At 32.8% G+C, this 21,850-nt stretch overlaps 1 protein-coding gene across 1 annotated transcript in view; it reads right to left on the bottom strand.

Annotated features, from left to right (window-relative positions):
• LOC148611118 (uncharacterized) overlaps positions 1-21,850 on the bottom strand; it is a 30,400-nt gene that overhangs the window by 4,480 nt on the left and 4,070 nt on the right. The window contains exons 2-24 of the mRNA XM_088591279.1: positions 21,464-21,495; positions 19,874-19,991; positions 19,497-19,557; positions 18,799-18,870; positions 17,563-17,641; positions 16,611-16,703; positions 16,017-16,088; positions 15,564-15,717; positions 14,504-14,586; positions 12,839-13,060; positions 12,077-12,224; positions 11,318-11,400; positions 10,343-10,409; positions 9,871-9,984; positions 8,150-8,232; positions 7,509-7,573; positions 6,754-6,819; positions 5,654-6,306; positions 3,437-4,187; positions 2,848-2,919; positions 2,304-2,344; positions 1,430-1,575; positions 210-418 (exon numbers count right to left, since the gene is read on the bottom strand). Coding sequence (XP_088447405.1) covers positions 210-418; positions 1,430-1,575; positions 2,304-2,344; positions 2,848-2,919; positions 3,437-4,187; positions 5,654-6,306; positions 6,754-6,819; positions 7,509-7,573; positions 8,150-8,232; positions 9,871-9,984; positions 10,343-10,409; positions 11,318-11,400; positions 12,077-12,224; positions 12,839-13,060; positions 14,504-14,586; positions 15,564-15,717; positions 16,017-16,088; positions 16,611-16,703; positions 17,563-17,641; positions 18,799-18,870; positions 19,497-19,557; positions 19,874-19,991; positions 21,464-21,495 — 3,484 coding nt within the window. The remainder of the gene's footprint in view (positions 1-209; positions 419-1,429; positions 1,576-2,303; positions 2,345-2,847; positions 2,920-3,436; positions 4,188-5,653; positions 6,307-6,753; positions 6,820-7,508; positions 7,574-8,149; positions 8,233-9,870; positions 9,985-10,342; positions 10,410-11,317; positions 11,401-12,076; positions 12,225-12,838; positions 13,061-14,503; positions 14,587-15,563; positions 15,718-16,016; positions 16,089-16,610; positions 16,704-17,562; positions 17,642-18,798; positions 18,871-19,496; positions 19,558-19,873; positions 19,992-21,463; positions 21,496-21,850) is intronic.

Consider the following 21,850-nt stretch of genomic DNA (forward strand, 5'->3'; position numbering starts at 1 on the left):
AAATATGGGATAATGTTGTGCTTAGGGTACCCCTCGCCCTGCTCAAGTTGACGCCACTTCAATCTGAAATTGAATCCCACATTATGTCATACATTTCTTATCAAAATATTAAGTGGCTGTTATAAGTAGCTGCTGAGAAAACTGTAATGGAAAAGTTATTGACAGACCAACACTATGATACTAGCACGGGGTAAAATAAGATATCAAACCTGAATATTTCCTTGAAAGAAGTTGCCACCCTGTCCATTGCTGACCATCTGATCCATGACCTGACTCTGGTCTCTCCAATGGTCCTCCTGTGGACCAAATCGCAGTCCCAGGTCCATAGAACCAACTTTAGATTCATTAAAGGAATCTGAAACATCTGGAGAGTTCCTTATACTGTTTGATTCAGAAGAGAAAGGAGACGACCCAATACCTGTAATTCAAATGATAATGTTAAGACAAACCAGATTTATTTACTTTTAGAGGCCCTGTAAGATGATAAAAAAGAACAACTTAATTGTTAATTAGCTTTGGCAAAAACAAGTTAAACAAATCCAAAATTATCTCTAATGTCATACTTTTCATAATGAGTTCTAAACCAACTTCATTTTGCATACTGAGACCTACACCAGTTTCATATTGCATATTGTGTTTAATACCAGTTTCATCTTACTTACTGAGTTTTATACCAGTTTCATCTTGCATATTGAGTTTAACACCAGCTTCATATTGCATATTGAGTTTTACACCAGTTTCATCTTGCTTACTGAGTTTTATACCAGTTTCATCTTGCTTACTGAGTTTTATACCAGCTTCATATTGCTTACTGAGTTTTATATGAGCTTCTATTGTATTTTCTGAATAGTTTAAGCGTGTTTAGTGTCTATTACATGCTACCTACATCTGTCTTTATGTTTCCCTTAATAAACAGAGGACAACAGGGAAATGGCAAAATCTGATAAAATTATGTGTATCAAGTTAAATAAAGAATAATTAGGTAAAATAAATCTACACAAACAGGAAATCAGCTTCAAATAGCAATAAAAATCATCCCTAAATGGGATAACAATCATAATAAAGTGTCAGTCTCTATAAGAATCAGGCAGTGGGTGAAACATTGCATGAAATAACTCATCAATTTGCTAAAATAAGAAAGCTATTCTGAATCAAGTGATAAACACAAGATTTTTTAATATTATTTTGGTAAAATTAGTAATGCTTTCATTGAAAAGCATTGAAAATAAATATTTCATGGCAAAGAACAATTTTCTATTGAAAAATTTCAAAACAGTGCATAGAGCATAAACTGGTTATTTCAAATAGAGAAGATCTTTTAGAGTAAAAAAATAATGTCAAATTGGTGGGTTTGAGACATGCATGTTTCAGATTTTTTCCCCATTTTGCCTAATTCTTACAATAAATTGTAATTAGTACTATAACTTACTCTTTGAATCAGCTGATGATAGAGGAACAGACCATGTTGTTCCACTGAACAGGGAATATGTTCCTTGTTGTCCCTGTGATGGCATTGGCATGGGAGGTTTACTCTGTGGTACAATTGTCTCTTTTTCTGCTCCAACTTGATGAGGACTGAAATAGGAAAACAAAATTTGATTCAGATCTACTTACTGGTATGCATCTTTTTGACAATCCATATTTTACAAATAATGATCTGTAAAATCCTTAATTTTTTTGACATAGAAACTATGCCATAGGGGTAATCAGCAGTTTCTTAAGTGGTATGCATGAACCGACAGATGGCTGTACAACATATTTTGTCTGTAAAAAAACAGGAGTGAACATGCAGTTGCACACTTTATCATGTTAAGTAAACCTTGACTGATATGCCAATCCCACCAATTTAAATGTTAATATCTAACAGGGACCAATATTGCTTCTGTGACATGTCCCATCTACATGTTTATATAGCCACATATTAAATTTGAAATTAATCCAAACATTGGAAGTGGGGAAAGTTGCAAGGATATTCTGGAGGATGGAATCAATGAAAAAGGGATGGACAAGGTGATTCTAATATATCACCATAGGATTGTGCTAAAAATAAAACCTCAACTACATATCATAGTACTGCTTCACAAAATCTTTCTCAGTGACATACAGGGTATGTTCAAAACTGAAATAGATTTGAGCTAAAATCAAATTTGATCTGTATTTCAATGTATTTTTGCCCACTTTAAAGTCACCTAGAAACAGATGGATGGACAATTCAAATGGAAAATATTTGAAAATTACACACCACAATGCTATTGGAGGTTATAAAAAACAACTTTAAACCTCATATCAATACACATATATACCTTCTTGCAGGAGAGTTACCACCATCAGGCTTTGGAGTTCCCTGTAAAATATACAGGATAAAATCAATACATTTTGATTTTGGATTAAATAATGATCAAACTATAATATATTTTGTTCATGACCTTTGTCATACTAAGAATGTACTTAACTCCTAGTCAGAGTCAGTTACAAATTATTAAGCCAACATATTTTTTTTTAAATTAAAAATTAGATACACTTAAAAAAAGAATAGTAACTGTATGATTCAGAAAAAAAACAGATTTCCATTTAAAATTATGAAATAATCAAGCAAGAAGAATATAATAGATGTTATACTTAAAAGTGAGTCTTTTTAAGTATCAAAGTTTGCTTTTTTGTTGGAGCTACCAACAATAATTACAAAATCCCTCTTTTTGACAAAAATTGAGGTGTTCTCATATTTACCCAGGTTCAAATGACATTAAATTGATATGAAGAGAATTCAAAAAGTTTCTGTTTTCATCAGGTTTGGAGTTTATTCAGGGTTTTGTTTAGATAGTTTTCACTCTATTGGGTGTATCATACCTCAGCATGTCCTTGGAAACTGGTACCCATTCTTGGAGATGGAGGAAAGAGATCTCCAGAATTCTTTGGTGGCTAAATACAATAATAAAATCCATTAATGCTTCAAATGTTTTCAAAGCTGTTGATCAAAATCATAAGTTTTTCATGCATTTTGACAATTAAAGAAACCCCTTTTATGATGTAACTCCTATTTTTTTCATATAATTCAAACTGACTTATTTAAAATCCAACAATTAGACTATTGATATTGGAGAGACCTATTGCCGGAGTAATCTAATTATACCAATGCATAAAGCAACAGTTAACAAGGATCTGAAACCTTATATCAACCAAAGCATTAATAAATTTAAGTCTGTTTTTGTCTACAAAAATGGATGTATCCCATCTGATCAAAGTTAAATGGAGTATAACTCTGAAAAAAATTAAGAAAATCAACAATTCCTGGTAATATGCACTAAATGTCATGTCCTAATTACCTACAAAGTTTCATGAAATCTAGTGAAGTATTTTCGAGAAGTTGCACTTAAAAAAGTGTGACAGACAGATGGACAGAGCAAAACGCTATGTCCCCTCACATAATTATACATACCTGTATAGTTAAATTAGTCAATGCAGCCACATTATTTTGGAGATCCCCATTCATCATTTTTGTCTCATTTTGTTGTGGGAGAGCACCTCGGGGTCCAGCAAACCTGCCAGAAGACAGGAAATTAGCATTTAGCATATTAAAATTAGGTGGTGGTTGTGGAGCATTCTTGGATGGCTGTGGCTGGTGTAAGTTGGGATTAGTCATCCTCTCAGTCCCAGGCGCTGGGGGGAAACTAAACAGATTGTTCGCAAACGATTGGTTTGACTGTTCTCCAGTTTCCCCACCAGGAAATACATCTTTTGATGACTGATTACTGTGGGATTCTGGAAATCTGGAAAATCCTTGGGGAGGCTGGAACAACAATGGATTCTCTTTTCCACCAAACTGCTGTCCTCCCATAGGTGGAGGTGGAGGGGGGAAATTGGCGAAGTTCAAAAATTGAGACTGTGGCCCTGGCTCTGACTTTTGCGGGGGTCCAACATCTAAAGGCTTCTCTGGGGCTTGATTTTGATTCATATTTCCAGGTGGTGGGAAGCCTGTTCGAGGAAAAATGTCGATACTGGGTGGAGGTCTGTCAAAAGGAATATTGCTGCCAGCAGCTTTCCCTGGGGGACCTCTCAAACTCATCAATGGGTCTTCAACTCTGTCTGAATTTTGTCCTGTAATTGGTGGCTGAGAAAATCCCATCATTCTTGGCAAAGGACCAGGAGGTCCAACATGGCGAGGAGGTGGCATATTTGGGGGAGGTTGTCTGAAAATAGAAATATATATAGATAAATGATTGGAAAAAACAATGAATGCATCATTTTCAGTAAACATCTAAAAGTTCTGCTTTCACTATCTCTAGAGTCCAGCTACTTATCAAATCTATTATTACTTCCACCATGTTTCCCTACATATTTCACGACTTACAAGCTCATAAAATGTTTTCAAAATTATCCTATACTAATTATTAGTAATTAAATTCCTAATTATGGCACTTTGAAATAGAGTGAGACTAATGTAGAAATCTAGCTAGGCTACTGAGTGATTTAAATAGCTATAATTCTAATAATGAGATTCTTCATACTTATAGCCGTTTTTGATTGGTCGAAAACGTCTTTGCTAGAAAGTTCATACATGCATGAACTTCGCCAGATTGTTCATACATACACGAACGCCAGTCAACTTTAAACCAATATGACAGCCGTGTAGTTCGAAAGACTGTGGCAACGAACTGAATGGCAAAATATAGCCGTAAGAATAGTTTATTACATGCACATTGATTTTATCGGTCAAGTTTGTTTACAGAGAGTAACTTTCAGCTCAGGGAAAGAAACTCATAACTGAGTCTGACTGAGCCCCAGAAAACACCTACTTATAATTTTTCTACTTCCTTGTATTTCCTTCTTGTTGAATTGATTACATCTCATATTTTTCAATGCCAACTATCACTTCGTCCATGCTGCCTTCACTGTCATTGTGCAGCTGATTATGTGTAAATATTCGTTCACGCTCCCATATGTGCGCAAAGGAATGTGTGTGTATTGAAGCGTAAAAACACAGTGTAACAATATAACCGACTGAGGCTCTAAGAGGGTAACTTTGACTATCAGATAGAATTATAAGGATTGAACAGCTATTTTCGGTCATTCATGCATGTATGAACGACCGAAAATAGCTGTTCAATCCTATACTCAAGGTAGCTGTCAATCATGATAATCAATCGATAATTTTCCCCATAACTGATAGCTAACTTCAAACTTAAAAGACAGTGTCCAAAAGATCACACAGGTGTTCTGGTTAAATATAGTCGGTCACATTGGTATAATGTAATGCAGATTTCTACCAAGAGAGATACCACTATACAGCATATCTAAATTGGTATTGAAATCAGAATCACTTATTTGTGAAGTATCTCTTATGGGTTACATAAAAAAACAGCTTTTCCACTTGGATTATGACTGCTAATTAAATCAATGCAAGTCTGTGTGCAAAGTCCTCTGCAAAATAATTGAATCTGAAACATGCATAACAAAGATTCATCAATATGACAAAAATTTGGAATTATCTTCTTCGTGGTCTTAAATCCTAGGTTCTGATAGTAAAAATAGTATGACTACACTATTGAACTGCTATGGTATTTTCTAACCATGTTTCACCCTCTGCCCCATACAGACTTGCACTTAAGATCATGTAAAAAAATTTATTTATGCAAAAACTAAACGATTACATTACCTGAAGTCTGGCCTAAACATCATAAACTGATTGAATGGCTGGGTTGTCTGCCCTTGGGATTGTGGTGCAGGTGACCTCTCTATGGGTGGCGCTCCACCTGGTGGAGGGAAGTTGGGTACAGCTTGTGGCTTCACTTCCTGTTGAGGACTTGCCCAAGCATGCATTGTACTTGCCCTCTGCGGCTGCGGCTCAGAAATCTCAACTATTTTGAATTTTCCAGTCTTTGGTTCCCATAACTTTGCTGGTTGTGAAAGTGGCTTTCTTTGTGGATGGTCTGAATCAGGATCCCAGACGGGCTGCTTCCAATTAACATCTCCCTCAGTTTTTCCAAATTTGTCTGGATCCCATAAGGAGGTTCCAGTAGGAGATTGATGATTGCTATCAAAGGATGAATTGGACACAGATTTCTTTGGGGCATCATCAGGTTCCCATAGTTGTTTTTCCTGGGACTGTTGCCTACTTTGTTGTTGGGCTAACATTTGTTTTTGAAGTCTTGGAGGCTGTTGCTGGAGACGTGGAGGGATGTTAGGGTTATTTGGTTTGCAGGCTGTTGTTGTCTTCATAAACTCAGGCTGATTTGTCGGAGTTCCAAGCAAATATTTTGGAGAAGCTGGATCATTTGTCTTCTCAACTGTTGTTGTAGCAATTTTGATCTGGAAGAAAAATATATAAATTTGTCATTTCCTTTAATTTTTCAATGAAGTAAAATATAATTATAACTCAAGCTGTGAGAAATAATTAGGAAATCATACATGTACTTTGAGATAAAAAATCATGCATTCAAATTAAAGTAATGGAGATCACTAGCAATCCCATACAAAATACCTGTATGTAATGTAATAAAGCACAATCCCATACAAAATAACTGTGTGTAATGTAATAAAACACAATCCCATACAAAATACCTGTATGTAATGTAATAAAACACAATCCCATACAAAATACCTGTATGTAATGTAATAAAACACAATGTCATTTTATCAAACATAACAATACTAATTAGCATTAAATCAGAAACAGAAATTATTTAATCTTTGATCAATAGACATAATGTTTAGCATGCTACATTGTAGGTATTTGAAGAAAAATGAATAACCTACCTTTTCTTGAGATTTACTGGGTTTGACAGATTCCTCTTTAGGTTGGGTCTGTTTCTGTATGATAGCCTGGTAAATGAAAAAGAAAATCAAATCCAGTCAGGACTACCAGCTTTAGAAAGAAAAGTTAGCAAAATAATCAAGGCCATTTACTGTGAATTTCCTCATTCTAGTGACACATTTCATGAAAACCTCCAAGGGAAGCAGGCATTTTTCTCTCTTTTTGTTGTTCCAAACAAAAGTACAGATGGACCCTTTTACATTTAAAGATTTTGTTGTTTATGAACAAGCGCAAGCTGCCCCAAACATAACTTGGTCAAAAATTAAAAACAACCCATATAATTAAATTTCAAAACAATTCAAGTCAAAATTAACATTTGTCCCTTCATCTAATACCTTATTTAAATTGGAATTATTTGAAGTGCAATCTGCAGACCAATCAATGTTAATGATGTCACAGTACCAAGTTAGTATATGGAAAATAACCTATCTTGCCGAGATGAGAAATAAACAATGAAAATAAATTATTTGTTCATTGCCAGAAAAAATTTATTCTGGAGGAAGATAACAACACCATAATATCATACATCCAAAATTTTTTGTGATTATATAAAAACAAAACAGAATTATCTTTTACCATGTTCACTTAATACTGATTTATAAACTGATGCAAGCATTTATAATAGTTACTTAGCCATTTGAACTGCAATCACAACCTAAATACAAATTGAAATGAATAATTCTTTCATTCATATTACCTGTATTGCAACATTTTGTCTAGATTTCTTCTCTGGGCTGGCTGATACTACAACTTTGTTAACACCTGTAAAGGAACATGGGTTAACTGAACTTTATACTAAACATGTAATAGTATATTTAATCATACAAAGTTAAAATCAATTGTGCATGAGTAGAAAGAAAAGCCAACTCCCCAAAATATACAACTACGATACAGCCCTTAGTAAACACCATGACCCTGAAACAAGAACTTAAAATTTAAACTTAAGAACTCCAAAAAAAAAAATCACCTAAAATCCCATCAAATTTTTAAGAATGTTTTTACTAAATTAAGATTTACCAAGATGTGATTTGGCAAGACTCATCCCAATGTGATTTAGAGTCTTACCCAGATGTGATTAGGAAATATAAGGAGAATGGTTATGATGAACATGTCAAAGAGACAATAACCCCACTGGGATGAAGTATTACCAAGATGTGATTTGGAAAGTTACACCCAGATGTGATTTGGAAGGTATTACAAACTACCAAGATGTGATTCTGAAGGTTTTCCCAAGGTCTCATCAATATGTGTTTGGAGAGATTCACCAAGATGTAATCAGGAAGACTTACCAAATGTGAATTGGAAAGATTTACCAAGATGTGATTGGGAAAGACTTACCAAGATGTGATTTAGAAGGTACTACTGGAGAAGAGAACTGAATCTGCTGTCCTTTGGAATTCTGTATCACCAACAGCTTTAGACTAAAAAGATAGAAGAATATTACATAGTACTATACTAAATAAAAGCATCAACAAGACCAATACATGCCTGGACCTGTGTCACCACAATGCATCAACAAGACCAATACATGTCTGGACCTGTGTCACCACAATGCATCAACAAGACCAATACATGTCTGGACCTGTGTCACCACAATGCATCAACAAGACCAATACATGTCTGGACCTGTGTCACCACAATGCATCAACAAGACCAATACATGTCTGGACCTGTGTCACCACAATGCATCAACAATACCAATACATGTCTGGACCTGTGTCACCACAATAAGTATCTTAAATATGTTTAAAAACACTAAGCAAATTAAAAAAAAATCTACAGTGTGGGTTACAAATTTCCTTAAGTAACGTACTACTGACAAGATATACTACTGAAAAATGGCTAAGTACAAGAAGCTAAAAATGTAGGAAAAATTAAATAAATTTCTCCATTATAGAAGCACATCTGCAATATGTAAAATAACACAGTGCAAAGTTTGATTGTTATTGTCTAAATAATTTGTGAGTACAGATTATGCAAAGTTGGTACTGTCCACAACATACAGTGACAAAAATGGTTAAATTCAACATGCTAAAAATGTAAGGAAAAAAATTATCAAGTTTCTCTATAATAGGAGGTGCACATCTTTAATGTGTAAATAAATATTTATGTTATATATAAGTTCTTATGACATTGGTTTAATATTTGTTATAGATTACACAAAGTAGGTACCCTCTATATCATGAACTCAGTTTACTACATTGCATGTCATATGAATCTTTATTTTACTACTGGTTAATCATACTTTTTTGTATATATTGCTTGAATCTAAGATGTACTCTTAAATGTGACAAAACAATTCAGTTCCTCAAATCACGACCCAAAACAACTTAAAAGTTCATGAAAAAACGTCTTTAGGCCATCGTATGATTTAGCTGAAATTCAAACTCAACCAGTACCAAAATTCTGGACCATTAAATAATGTGAAATGATCTGACAGACAGAATCTTAAACATTAGCCTCAACAAGGCATAAGAAGAATTATGATTATGAGAAGATATTTTTTCTCTATTTGTTCAGGATTTCTAGACCTCTCCCACAGGTAGCAAATGCATTATCTGCTAATAGCTTCAAAAAATGTATAAAAATAGGTGATGTGGTATGATTGTCAATGAGATAGTTATCCACCAAATACTAAACAATGAACAATTTAACTTCTACAGGTCTTCAATGATGGACAAAACCTATACCACAAGGCAAGCTGTAAAAGGCCCCAAAATACATGATGTGAAACAATTTATGATGGAAATTGATGTACAGTATAGAAAAAACATAAAATGAATAATAAAGAACATAAACATTCAATGACAACTACTGGACTACAGGTCCTGGCTTGGACAGGCACATAATGTATGTGGCTGGGGTTACACGTTTGTGAGCGCTCAACCCTCCCCTAACCTGAGACATTAGTGGAAAAATACAACAAAATACAACAATAAAAGGAATTATAAAAATCTGTTGAATGTGAACTTAACTCTTGAGATCAATACAGAATACAAATACCTTAACAAATAGGACAAAAGACAATAAGTGTCATTTCATCTTCCATTAATGCTTACCTGCTATGTTCTTCTGCTATCCATTTTCCATGATTTAATATCCTTTGACATCTTAGGTGACATTCTATCTCCTGTGGCAAACCATCACTAGGCAATCTACTGTAGCTATATCCACTGTAACAAAACAAACATGACATTATGGTTTAGTTCTGATAACTGGAAGATTTCATCAACCTCGTTTTGCCTTGTTTGATTGTTCCATGCATTGTAGGACAAGAATATATGATAAATCAATGTTGCTCAACCTGGGTCACACTAATCAGACTCCTACCCAACCCCTTGTCACTCTATCTCCTATATTTGAAGTTATAGGTCACTGTTTTCTTAGAACTAGAAAAAAAAATTTCTGTCAATGTCTTACTTTCACATCCCTTAACCTATAATTCAAGTTTAAACGACTAAGTACCAAATGATCAGACATAAACTATCAATAGCATTGTTACTTAAATATATATTGGACCATTAAGATTACCTTTGTGCTTTTTCTAGTGGCTGGAAACATCTAAGTTCTGTATCTTCAGTTAGTGGTAACTCTTCATCTGTGATAAAACAGATATAAATGAATCTGTTGTACACATTTAAGGGATGTAACTATATTATATATATTATCTTGTATAAAGAACTTTGGTTTGATTTATGCAGAATAAATCATGAATATGTTATGAGTAAATCGAACCAAAATACTTTTTACAAGATAATATATTCAGGTGTTAGTCACATTCCTTATGATTTAATATTTTGGCAAAAAACTATGATAAATTCATATTACTTCATTCCAATAAAAATGCTTTTTTTTTCAGATGGGATTATTTCATTGGTAAAAGTTATCCAGTTAAAAGTGACTCGGTTTAAAATTCATGACCTTGTTTATTGATCAGGTGATAAGAAAATTTTGTATCCAGGATAAAATACAACGACGGCATTTTTTTCTAACAGTAAAAATGGTTATATTAAATTATGCATAAAAATTGGTAACAGCATTCCCATTACTTTCATTATGTAAAATTCAATGTTTTTTCTGGAATCTGCCATCACTTTCAAGGGTTTTTTTCTGTAAGCTCCAAAGACATTATTATCCAGTAGGGGAAATCTCCTAGTAGTTACAAGCACATGAAATTCAGGTTGTGATTTACTTTATCAAGTCGTCCCCTCACCTCATCCCTATCTTATAACTGACAATTGATTTGTCACAGTCCATGTGTAGATTATTTTTAACATTTACATGTCACTGAACTGTTGAGTACACGTAATACCAGGTTAAAATGATCAACAGAGTTTTAACACAGGGTCTTCTGAACATTTCAAATTATGAATCACACGAAGTTTCCTAAAAATGTCCATAAACAGGCAGGAAAAACAGAAATTTGAAGGCATTTATTATTTTCCAACAAGATTCAGTACCAATTACCTCTAATATCAATAGTTCACATCTTTTATAAATACTTACACTTGGTCAGATCTAAAGGTTCATCCTTTTTGGTTTGTGGAGGCTTGATGTTATTCAAAACTTTGCAAAGATTACCCCACAATCTGTAAAATATAAAAATACATGATAACCATATTCTTTTGTTTTTTTTATTTTTATGTTATGTCAAGAATTATTTAAAATTATTTTTGAATTCTCAGATTTCATAACATAATCTATCGGACAATGGCAAATAATAATTTACAATTGTACATATATAAGAATTTGAAATCAGGGTTGACGAAGTAACTCATTATAGAATGTTTAAATTTCTAAGAAATGCTGAAAAGTTCAGTATCAATGATTAGCATCATCAACTTCCTATAATGTAAACTGGCATTTTATCCATCCCTACTTTAAAGTATCCCATTAGATTAAAGCATGCATGTAAATTACAAACGGTGCTAATTATTGAGAATATTGACAGTACTGATCCTTGTTAAATAAAAAAAAAAATGTTTAACAGGCTTGAGTTCCTTGTTATTGTTTATTTTTTTGTTTTTGTTTTTTTGTTTAATAAAATATAAGAATCATTTTCAATTGATGGATAGAACATTGGATATAATGTGACTTTGGATCAGTTTACACTGCAACATAAGCTGCTTTATTCAGCATAAACCCTAACAATTCTTAAATAATTGGTTCATAGCAATTGTGCCTTTTTTCCCAACATTTAAATCATAAGGAAACAATGACCACACTATTCTTATGTTGACACTTATCTAAACAGACAAAACCTACCCTGATGTCTTTACGACAGGATTGGAGAGATGGGTAGGATTCAGTTGGAACCAGTCTAGTAATAATTTAACAGCGGGTAAAGTGAAGAATTCTCTCAGCTTGTGATCATGCTTTGGTGTGTACTGTAACAAGACATCTAGAATGGAAACTGAAAACAAAAACATAAAATGTACTCTTTTACGAGGTTTAACGAGGTCATCAAACAAAACAGAAATTGGAAAAATTGGAAGTAAATATACAGTAAAAAAGAATCGTATAGGTAAAATCAAGATTTGAAATAGATGAAATCCAATAAAAAGCTGGAAAAAATCATCCTTGATGAATGTTTTGTCTTTGTACTATGAAATTTAGTTAATGAGAAATATATGAATGAAATAGTACACTTATAGAAATATCCATAACATAAATTGAGATTGGCAGTCTTGAAAGTCTAGTTGATGCATGCTTTTGTAATAATCATGTATCAAAACCATGGTGTATTTGTTAAATTATATTTAGATGTGTGTTTTCAAATCAAATTTATCCTTAGGCAATCTTATACTTAATTAAATCATACAAGTACAACTAAAAACATACTTCACGAAGATTTTATTTTTAGATTTTAAAATGTCTTATAAAATAAAACTTATTTACAAAGGAAACCTTCCACAAAATAAACTTTATACCTCAAAATGTGCATCTAAAAAACAATGCAAATTCAAAAGTCAAGTGACTTTATTTAAGGGTTACAAAACTCAATGAATTACAGACACACAGACTCACTTGTAAACAACAGCATTAGGCCAAATGCTCTCTCTTCATCTGAACTCAAATGATCTGTACCATCATCTTCATCTCCATCCATCTGTCGCCGTGCATGTTGCATTGCAAAAATATTAATAGCAACAATCTGGACCAAAATATTTGATGGGAAGCTCTGTGAGGTCACATGAGCTGGCAAAGCTTGCAGTAACTTGTCACTCAAACTTGATGCTTTGTCTAACTCTGTCAGGAAAAAAAAATATGTACATACATTTAAAAGGCATTAATATTCAAAACTATGATAGAACTTAAAAAGTCAAACAATGTTTCATAGATTTGGTTTTCATATGAAGTTTTGTTCCTTATCAGATTCATATGTATAAAAATTTCCTTCACTGGTTTTTCCTCCTTTATATACCCTTCCCTTTTGAATATAGTGACCATTTGTTTCTACAATGTTTCATTTTGTTCAATGTTGTTCATTATTATTATTGTGAAAAAGAGTGTGACATAAGCTGCTGACAACAAGATGTAGAATTGGAATTGGGTATGTGTCATGTAATTACTTATCCAATAGCTGTTCTAAGTTAAAATAAATTTTAGGGCCATAACTCATAGAAGGGTTTTTTTCTGAAATTTGCACCAAAAAAATAGATATTGAAATACTGAACATTTTATCAATTCACATTAATCATCAATCAACTTTTGTTTTCTAATAATAGGCAAAAACTGATAAAAATGTCAAAAATGACACTTTCAAGAACCAAAACTCCAAAAAGGGTCTATAGATTTCAATGAAATTTTACACCAAAAAAATTGATATTGAAACACTGAGCATTTTATCTATTCCCATAAATCATCAATCAACTTTTGTTTTCTAAATAATAGGCAAAAACTGCCCCCCAAAAAAGATAAAATTAGCAACAAAAAAGGGCAATAACTCCAAAATTGGTCAATATTTTATCTTGAACTTTCCATACAAAGATAAATCTTTTCAAACCAAAGAGCCTAAAATGTCTCAGATTTCATCTATCTGTTAAGGTTTTTGAGATATAAACAAAAATATATGGTGATACCCTATGTTCTATTTTAAGTAACAGCAGCCATGTTTTTGGCAAGGGACCATAATGGACAAGGATTATTGTCACTAAGTTTTATCCAATGCTGTTCAGTGGGTTAGAAGAATATTTTTTTAGAAAAGTTAATGCTGAACGACAAACGACAATGACGATGGACCCCAAGTGATGAAAAAAGCTCTAATGGCCTTTTAGGTAGAGTAAATTTTTCTGGGTGACCTATTTGACCCCTAATAACTCGAAAATGGTCCAAAATGCATCAAATCTGCTGATATATTTGTTTGCAAGAATCAAATAAAGAACACAATAAAAAGGAATTATCAAAACATTGGGCTTTAATAAAACACGCAATTTTACCCTTTTCAGCTCCTTATTACAAAAAACAGTAAGAGCCACAATTAATTTGGAACCTTTCTTTAGTGGTTAGTAAAGTCATATCAAAATTTCATAATTGGTCAATCAAAACTTATCACAGGAAAAGCAAGTGTCTACGAATGACAATGACATGCACGATACCGATGAAGACTACAATGACAACAGTGCCATACCAATATACAACAGCAATTTTTCTTCAATAAATCCCTGTTTAACAAGCATTGTTACCACTCACCATTACATAAATGTACATAAGCTTGGAACTGTAGAAAGGCTGTGATCATCTCACTTACAGATAACTTTCCCTTAAACTCACTCCTGTGATAAATAAACAAACTAATTTAACATTAAATGACTATTAAACATTTATAAATGTCATTACTATTTTGCACGAATTAGCTTTCATTTCATTCTCTGATGATTAACTCATACAGTGCAGCTGAGTGAGAAAAGATACAGTTTAGTTTTTATAGAAGCCAAGGATACACATGCTGTAGTCAATATAAACATAAATTTTACACCCCCACTTGTACTGCAATTCCACATAACAGGAAGTTCATATCCGTCTACAAACCAAAACCCCTTACAACTTATGTCCCATCTATAAACAGCCATATACCAAATTTTAAATTAATCCATCCATCGAGATGCCAGATAAATGCAATGTAATTTGGGGTGAAGAGAATGAAGCACCAACAATGCAATTCCAAAATACAACATACCACACACATTAAATGATGGTATAACATTACCAATTTAATAGGCCAAAATGTACAACATACCATCCGTGTTAAAAGATGGGATAAAGTTACTAATTTAATAAGCCAGAATAAGAATACACAGGTTATCATTGGAATTTAAACTCATTGCTTTTCTTGCTTTCACTGTACATGCGCAAATGAGAAAATCAAACTGTTGAATTTTGAGAGAAGATTAACTACAGTAATCAACATGTATAGACCCTGCTTTTAAAAATACCCAAACAAAACCAGATTTCAAAATATCCAGGTCACAGAATTAAAATACAAAAGGACTAACACAAGCCAACCAGCCATAATTCTATTTCCTACATGTATGTCCAACACTTTGGTGAATATAATCTTTTAAGTATCTGGCATAAAACAGCTAGGAGATTAATCATATGGCCTCCAGCATTAAAAAAACACTTAACTAGACCAACAGGGCTACCAATACAATGAGAAGTTAAAATACATTGTATACTGTACAATAAATTTCATAGACTTGTTTATTCAATATACTGGTACATGTAATGCTATTGGTAACCGTACACTTACGCATCTCTGGAAATTTTAGCATACAATTTTTCTAAATTGGTGGCCGCTACAGGAAATGGATGTCTTACTGCTAAACTTCTGATGTAGTAAAATACAGTCGAAAGTTTGTTGCCTCTGGCTGCTTCTACAATGGCCAACTGATTATAAGGTTGTCCTGAAAAATAATTCAACAATGTTTAAAATTGGAATATTTCACTCATGCCATGCAACAAGGAAGTTGAACTACTGGCAAAATTCAATTTTTTAAAGGGTATGAATAATTTCAGGGCAAATATGAAAAAAAATTATGGAACAACATAGTATTTAGTTTGTCTCATTTTTCTCATGGATCAAAGTAGACATAACATTTGATAGAAATTTAAAACTGGGTTTTAATGCCTGCCAAAAAAAGCTACCAACATATAATACAGTAGTAAACTGATGAATTTAAAATATTGCCATAAATATCTTTACCATTAAATGGGACAAGATTCGCAGCGTGCCAGTAGTATGTCTGTGCCTGTTCTATTTGCTGTCTGTATCGAGCTAAAAAGGTGAAAAAAGTAAGAACATCTTTTTCCTGGCATTAACAATCACACAACAGTGATGGTTGCATGTAAGCTTTAATGAACTTAAAACGCGACCTTGAATGCAAATTTCAAGAAATGATATAGATGCAGTTTAGTAGTATTTTAAAATTTCTGTGGGTTAATAATGAATAAAAAAAAAAAATTAAAAGTTACCTTGTAACTTAGCCACACCTTGTTAAGTATTTCTTTTCCCAAAATTCAAGCCCTGATAACTTTAGGTACTTAAAATAATCCATTCAATCAAAAGAGATATTCCTGACAAACAAATAGATAATCATTGATAATAAATGGAATTCTAAGGTTTAATTGAAGGGTCAATAAACAGCTACCCTAAAGCACATGATACACCTTTTTTATTTAGGGGTATACAAAATAATCAGAAAAAAAACAATGAAATACCTAAGTCAGCTAAATCATCAAATGTCCTTCAGAAAAACATGAGTATAAGAAATAGAATCTTCAATTTAACAGAACGTACCAATATCTCCGAGATGAACTAAACAATGTTGACAGAAATATAAACATGAACTCTTCTTTGGTGGTGTAATCTTGATCTTTGTGGGTATCTTCTCTATAAAAATAATTAAAGCAACAATATGACACAAGTGTGCATTTACATATAAAAAACCTGTATATCCCTTTCTCCAAAAAATTAAGTTCAAAATGCATAACTTTTGCATATTACATACTATCATAAGTTTCATAGTATTAAGAGCAACTATTTATCATGTCTCTACTACCAGGTTTTATGAAATTCCGTTGAATAATTTCAGTGAAGTTGTGTAACAGGATAGTATCTCTCAATCAAACTGAAAGGGACAAGTCTGAAGTCAACTTAATTAATTTTATGCAACGTTTCAAATATGTTTCAAAGTATCAAATATAAAAAAAACTACTATCAAATAAAATGCTTCGCTTGATAAAACTGCCAAAATGGAACCATATTACGGGCAAGTATTGACAGAGATTCATTCACAACAAGTCAAAGTCGTTATCCAGATATTATAAAAATGCTTGTTTCTGACCCCTCTTAAACAATTCAGGTGACAACCTTAAAAAATCAATCCAATCCTTCTGTTTGTAGTATGGCACCTTGTGGCATTACATATAGATACATACATTTTTAGTCAAGTTATTATCTGGAAAACAATTGGTCTACTGAAGCCAGAGACAACAGCATGATACCTCCATTATTTTGGTCTTTTGTGGCTGTATAAAAACATATTGTTGACTGTTAAGAGAAGTGAGAATTAATACATGCACAGGACCAATTGATAGTTTATTGGTATAAGGAGTTTATAAACTGTCTCCACCAACAACTCAAACACTATAAATCTATGTATTTTCACAAGCAAACTGAACACCATTACTACTGTACAAACTACATGTATAAACCTAATAATACACACTTTAAATCTAAAAATACCAACCTTTCAAAACACCATAACATGATGACTTCCTTCTAAATGGCAGATCCAACTTAAAGGTGGTACATATTAACTGTAGAAGCTAAAATTAAAATAGTTAATCCTATTAAAAAGCTGAAACCTTCACAGACAAAAAAAAAATCAAAACACTTTCTTATAATTCATGTCTGCTTTTGAAAGACACTGGAATTTAAGAGTGCTTCAAGTTCTAGTATCTTTATTTTATAATTGTTTATTTCTTACTCCTTCCGTGAATCAAGAAAAAAAGACATTAGTATTGCTACTGTCAGTTCATCTGTAAACCAAAGAATTAAAATCAATCTCATGTTGGAAGGAAAACATGCATATAAATTATGCTCAAAGTATTTGGGCATTGATGCCCATACAAAATTAATACAATGTTCAAAATAATATTGAAAAGCAAGTTCCTGACCAATATCAAATCAGGTTTATCTTCAGCATCTGAAATTTCTTTAGTATCATTGCTTTATTTGGAAAAACTTTCCAAATCAAACAAGTAAATTAGATATATTTCACTATTTTCGGATAAGCATTTTATTAAATTTGAATGAGGAAAGTTTTGTTTGTTTGTTTGTTGGGGTTTAACGTCCGAGCAGCAATATTTCAGCTATATTCAGACGATGAACATGAAATGGATGATAAAATGAACATGAAATGAAAAAAAAGGATGGGACACAAGGACAATAGGGTCGACAAATTTTGATTGCCACTGGAAAAAGGGGCGGGATGGGTAAGGTCAGGCAATTTAGCCTCCTGTGGCGGAGCGCAAAGGTTCCTACTCCTATCGAATACCACAGCAGGGTTCTTTAACGTGCGAGGAACGTGGCATCTTTCCCAACACGGTGCACCACTATGGTTTGCGGTCAGGTTTTCCGTATTACAGCCTGACAACCCCAGCATGTAACATGCCAGGGGTACCCCATTCCACCACCTGGGGCACACATCCCAGTTGCTCTGTGGGCAGAGCGCCTAGCCCCCGGCTAGGTTTCTGAGCACTATTTAGTCGCCTTTTACGACAAGCTTAGCGCTGCTGCAGACCTATTCTTTTAACACCCGTACCTGCACGGGGCGAATGAGGAAAGTCTTTACAATTACAGTTAAAAAAAAAATTCTTGACATTTTTAATTTTACATTAGGAAGTGGGACAACATGGGCTGGAATATTTTGGTACCAAACTGTATAATTACTTCCAAAAGAACTGTATCATTTGTTACTTACCTGGAGATAAAAACCACTTGCTGTTTCCAAAAATAAATTTAATGTAGCTTGCACTTCCCCTCTTTTCGGATTCTAAGAATAAATTTTTTTTTAAAATACGTGAAAATACATGTAATAGTCTGACAGATACATGTAACAACTAAATGTAAACTAAAGCAAGGAGAGTGAATGACAACCCTAGGATAACCGATATTTATATGTGGTTTTTTTCAGTCTTTTTACATGTACATGTATGTTGTTTTCTGTTTCTGTCCAAGATTTCTCAGCCAAGTCTTGTTCACTGGACTTTTAAGTTTATCCTTGTCTTAATTTAGATACATAGTCATTAATGATTGTTGAAATATTTTAATATACATGTATGGAATATATGTATAGTTTTTACATTGTCAAAATCTGTAAAATGTAATTACAAGTAGGAGCAATTTTTATAATTTAGTTGTAATAATACATAGTGATACCGGTGTGCACAACAGTCTGGATTTGATACAGGAAAATATAATGTATGTAATGTGTCTTTTCTACTGGGAGAAGCATTCAGATCCAACACATTAAATTTTATCACTATGTATTATATTCTTCTAGCAAAACTATTCTGCTAAATTTTGAATATTTATGAACTAGTCGCACATGTACATACAAGGTTGAAGGAAATCAACCAGTCTAATATCATATTCTAAAACAGCATTAACTTAACTTACCTGTTTGTCTTTGGTCTGTGTTTGTAATTCATTGATGTGATTCTTGAATGCATGATTCCATCTGTAAAGAAATAATTTTCATTTAATTGGGTACTAAATCTATGGCACAATCCCAAAATGTGTCTGTTTGTTAGTCCTGAAAAATGTTTGTCTTAAACAATTTATTGTAAAAGTAATTGGGCCACCATCTTTTAGGAGCCTACTAGACTTGACAACTGACAGACTGTTTACAAGTCTAGGAAGACTCATAACTGGACTTAATGATGTTAATCTGATGTATTAACACAGTTTGAAATAAGTTAAGGGCTTAATCTTGAGTCAATACAAATCAATATATACCAGCCTCAACAAAAATCTATAATATATGACATACTTACAATTCTTGTTCAACCTTTTTATCGAGAGCATATTCCAAGTCCATCAACAACAGTTTCTTGTACAAATCTTCTAATCTTTGCCTGGCAACCCATGTTTCTGAAATACCTTTTGAAGAATCTAAAAAAGAATATAGTCATTGAAGAACGAAAATTGCATGAAGCATAATCATATCAAATGGGTGAATTCATATATCTCTATTTTTTGTCATCCTACTTCTATCAATTACTTCGTTTTTTTAATACTGATATTGCTAAATTCATAAATAATTTTTTTGGTTGCTGCTGAATGTTATTAAACTTTAAATATTTATTTAAGATCGTTATTTATCATACATTGATAAAGGGAAGCTTTTTATTCTCTAAATATACTCTGCATTGAGTTCACTTTTGTTTTAAAGAACATAGTAAATCAAAATGGTTAACAACTGTGAATGAACCTTCAACAAAGTAAGTACATATATCTCATTTAAAAATACCAGTCGGAGGCAAATACTTTTAGCCAATCTTCATCAACAGACCTAAACCTAACCTTTTTGCTAAACATTAAGAACATTTTCTTGTATAATAATCTGTTTTCCCATTTAATCAATATGTCAGGTATATGAGTATGGACGGGTCAAATACATAAGAAAGTAATAAACAAAATTATAATTACTTGCCCAAAAACTTCAGTTAAAATACCATTACAGAGAATTTTGAAATATATTAAATTACATTACAATTACTTTTCAATTGTAATTTAATCAAATTTACAATCTATTGATTAAAAGCAGAAAGTACATGTACATACATGTAAAGCAAAATAAATAAAAATGTTTTACTTATACACTTATTGCCCATCAAATGTTCAAATGAAGTGTCCCCTAACCTACACTTATCAGGTCTGAATGTTTTTCCGAACATAATGAAGAACTTTTTTACTCAGGCAGATGTAATAGGGGTCTCTAGATGCTACACATACATGTACATTGGACTAGCCTAGCTGGCCGAGTGGTCTAGGGCGCTGGACTTTGTAAAGGCGGTGTAGCCAAAGATGTCACAGCGTACAGCCTAGTTAGTTTATAGTTGTTAGAAACACAAAATCATGCTAAACCGATGGTCATCCCATAACAAACTTTTCAATTCGATAAATTAACACTGAAACCCTCACTGGTGTTCCAGCTATAAAATATGAGCAAAATTTCACCTCTGTCAAAATCATTTATAGGAATTTAAAAGAAATTGGTTTTAAATCCTGGACAGTTAAAAAAAAACTCATATGTGTACAATCGTAAGTTCTGAACAATTGCAGAAAGAAGTGTAACATCAAAACTTACAATAGATTTTACACTTATATCATGAATTTTTGTGATTGATGATCCTTTATAGCTGCTAAATAGAGCTCACAGTTTGCACACAAAACAAAAATGGACTTCAATGCACATGTGCATGGAAAAAATAATTAGGTAAAAATAATTCTTGTTCAAAGGAACAAACATGAAAAAAAAGCAACAATGGTCTTTAGTATAGTTCTAAAACCTGAAAAAGCACCAAGTATACAAGACAACCACATGCACAGTACTGTACATTATTATGTTGTTAATACTGTACCTGATATACTGGCTTTGAGTGCTTCTGCTTGTCTGAAACAAAACATCATAATGCATATATTATAAAAGGAAAACAGTAAAGATGATTAAATCAGTAAAATCAACAATGTTGACTAAGCTAAACTTTGTTACTAAAGTTATCAAATGATTTCACAATATAAAATATTGACACCATGCATTTCTTACTTTCCTTACTCATCTCTCAGAAATTATCGACATTTCCTGAGTCATGAAAAACATGTGTATTAAATAGCATATGATAACACCCCCGTTAGGTAGAATAAGTGTAAATAACTGTATAGGTAGGGAGGTCGGTAGTGCGTTTATCGATATTCTTGCGAGAGCAAAATTCTCAATTTTGAGTCAACTTTAACACGTTAGAAAATGG

The sequence above is a fragment of the Perna viridis genome, chromosome 7 (assembly GCF_037379345.1).
Source record: "Perna viridis isolate PV_CMFRI_1.1 ecotype Kerala chromosome 7, ASM3737934v1, whole genome shotgun sequence".
Lineage (NCBI taxonomy): Eukaryota > Metazoa > Mollusca > Bivalvia > Mytilida > Mytilidae > Perna > Perna viridis.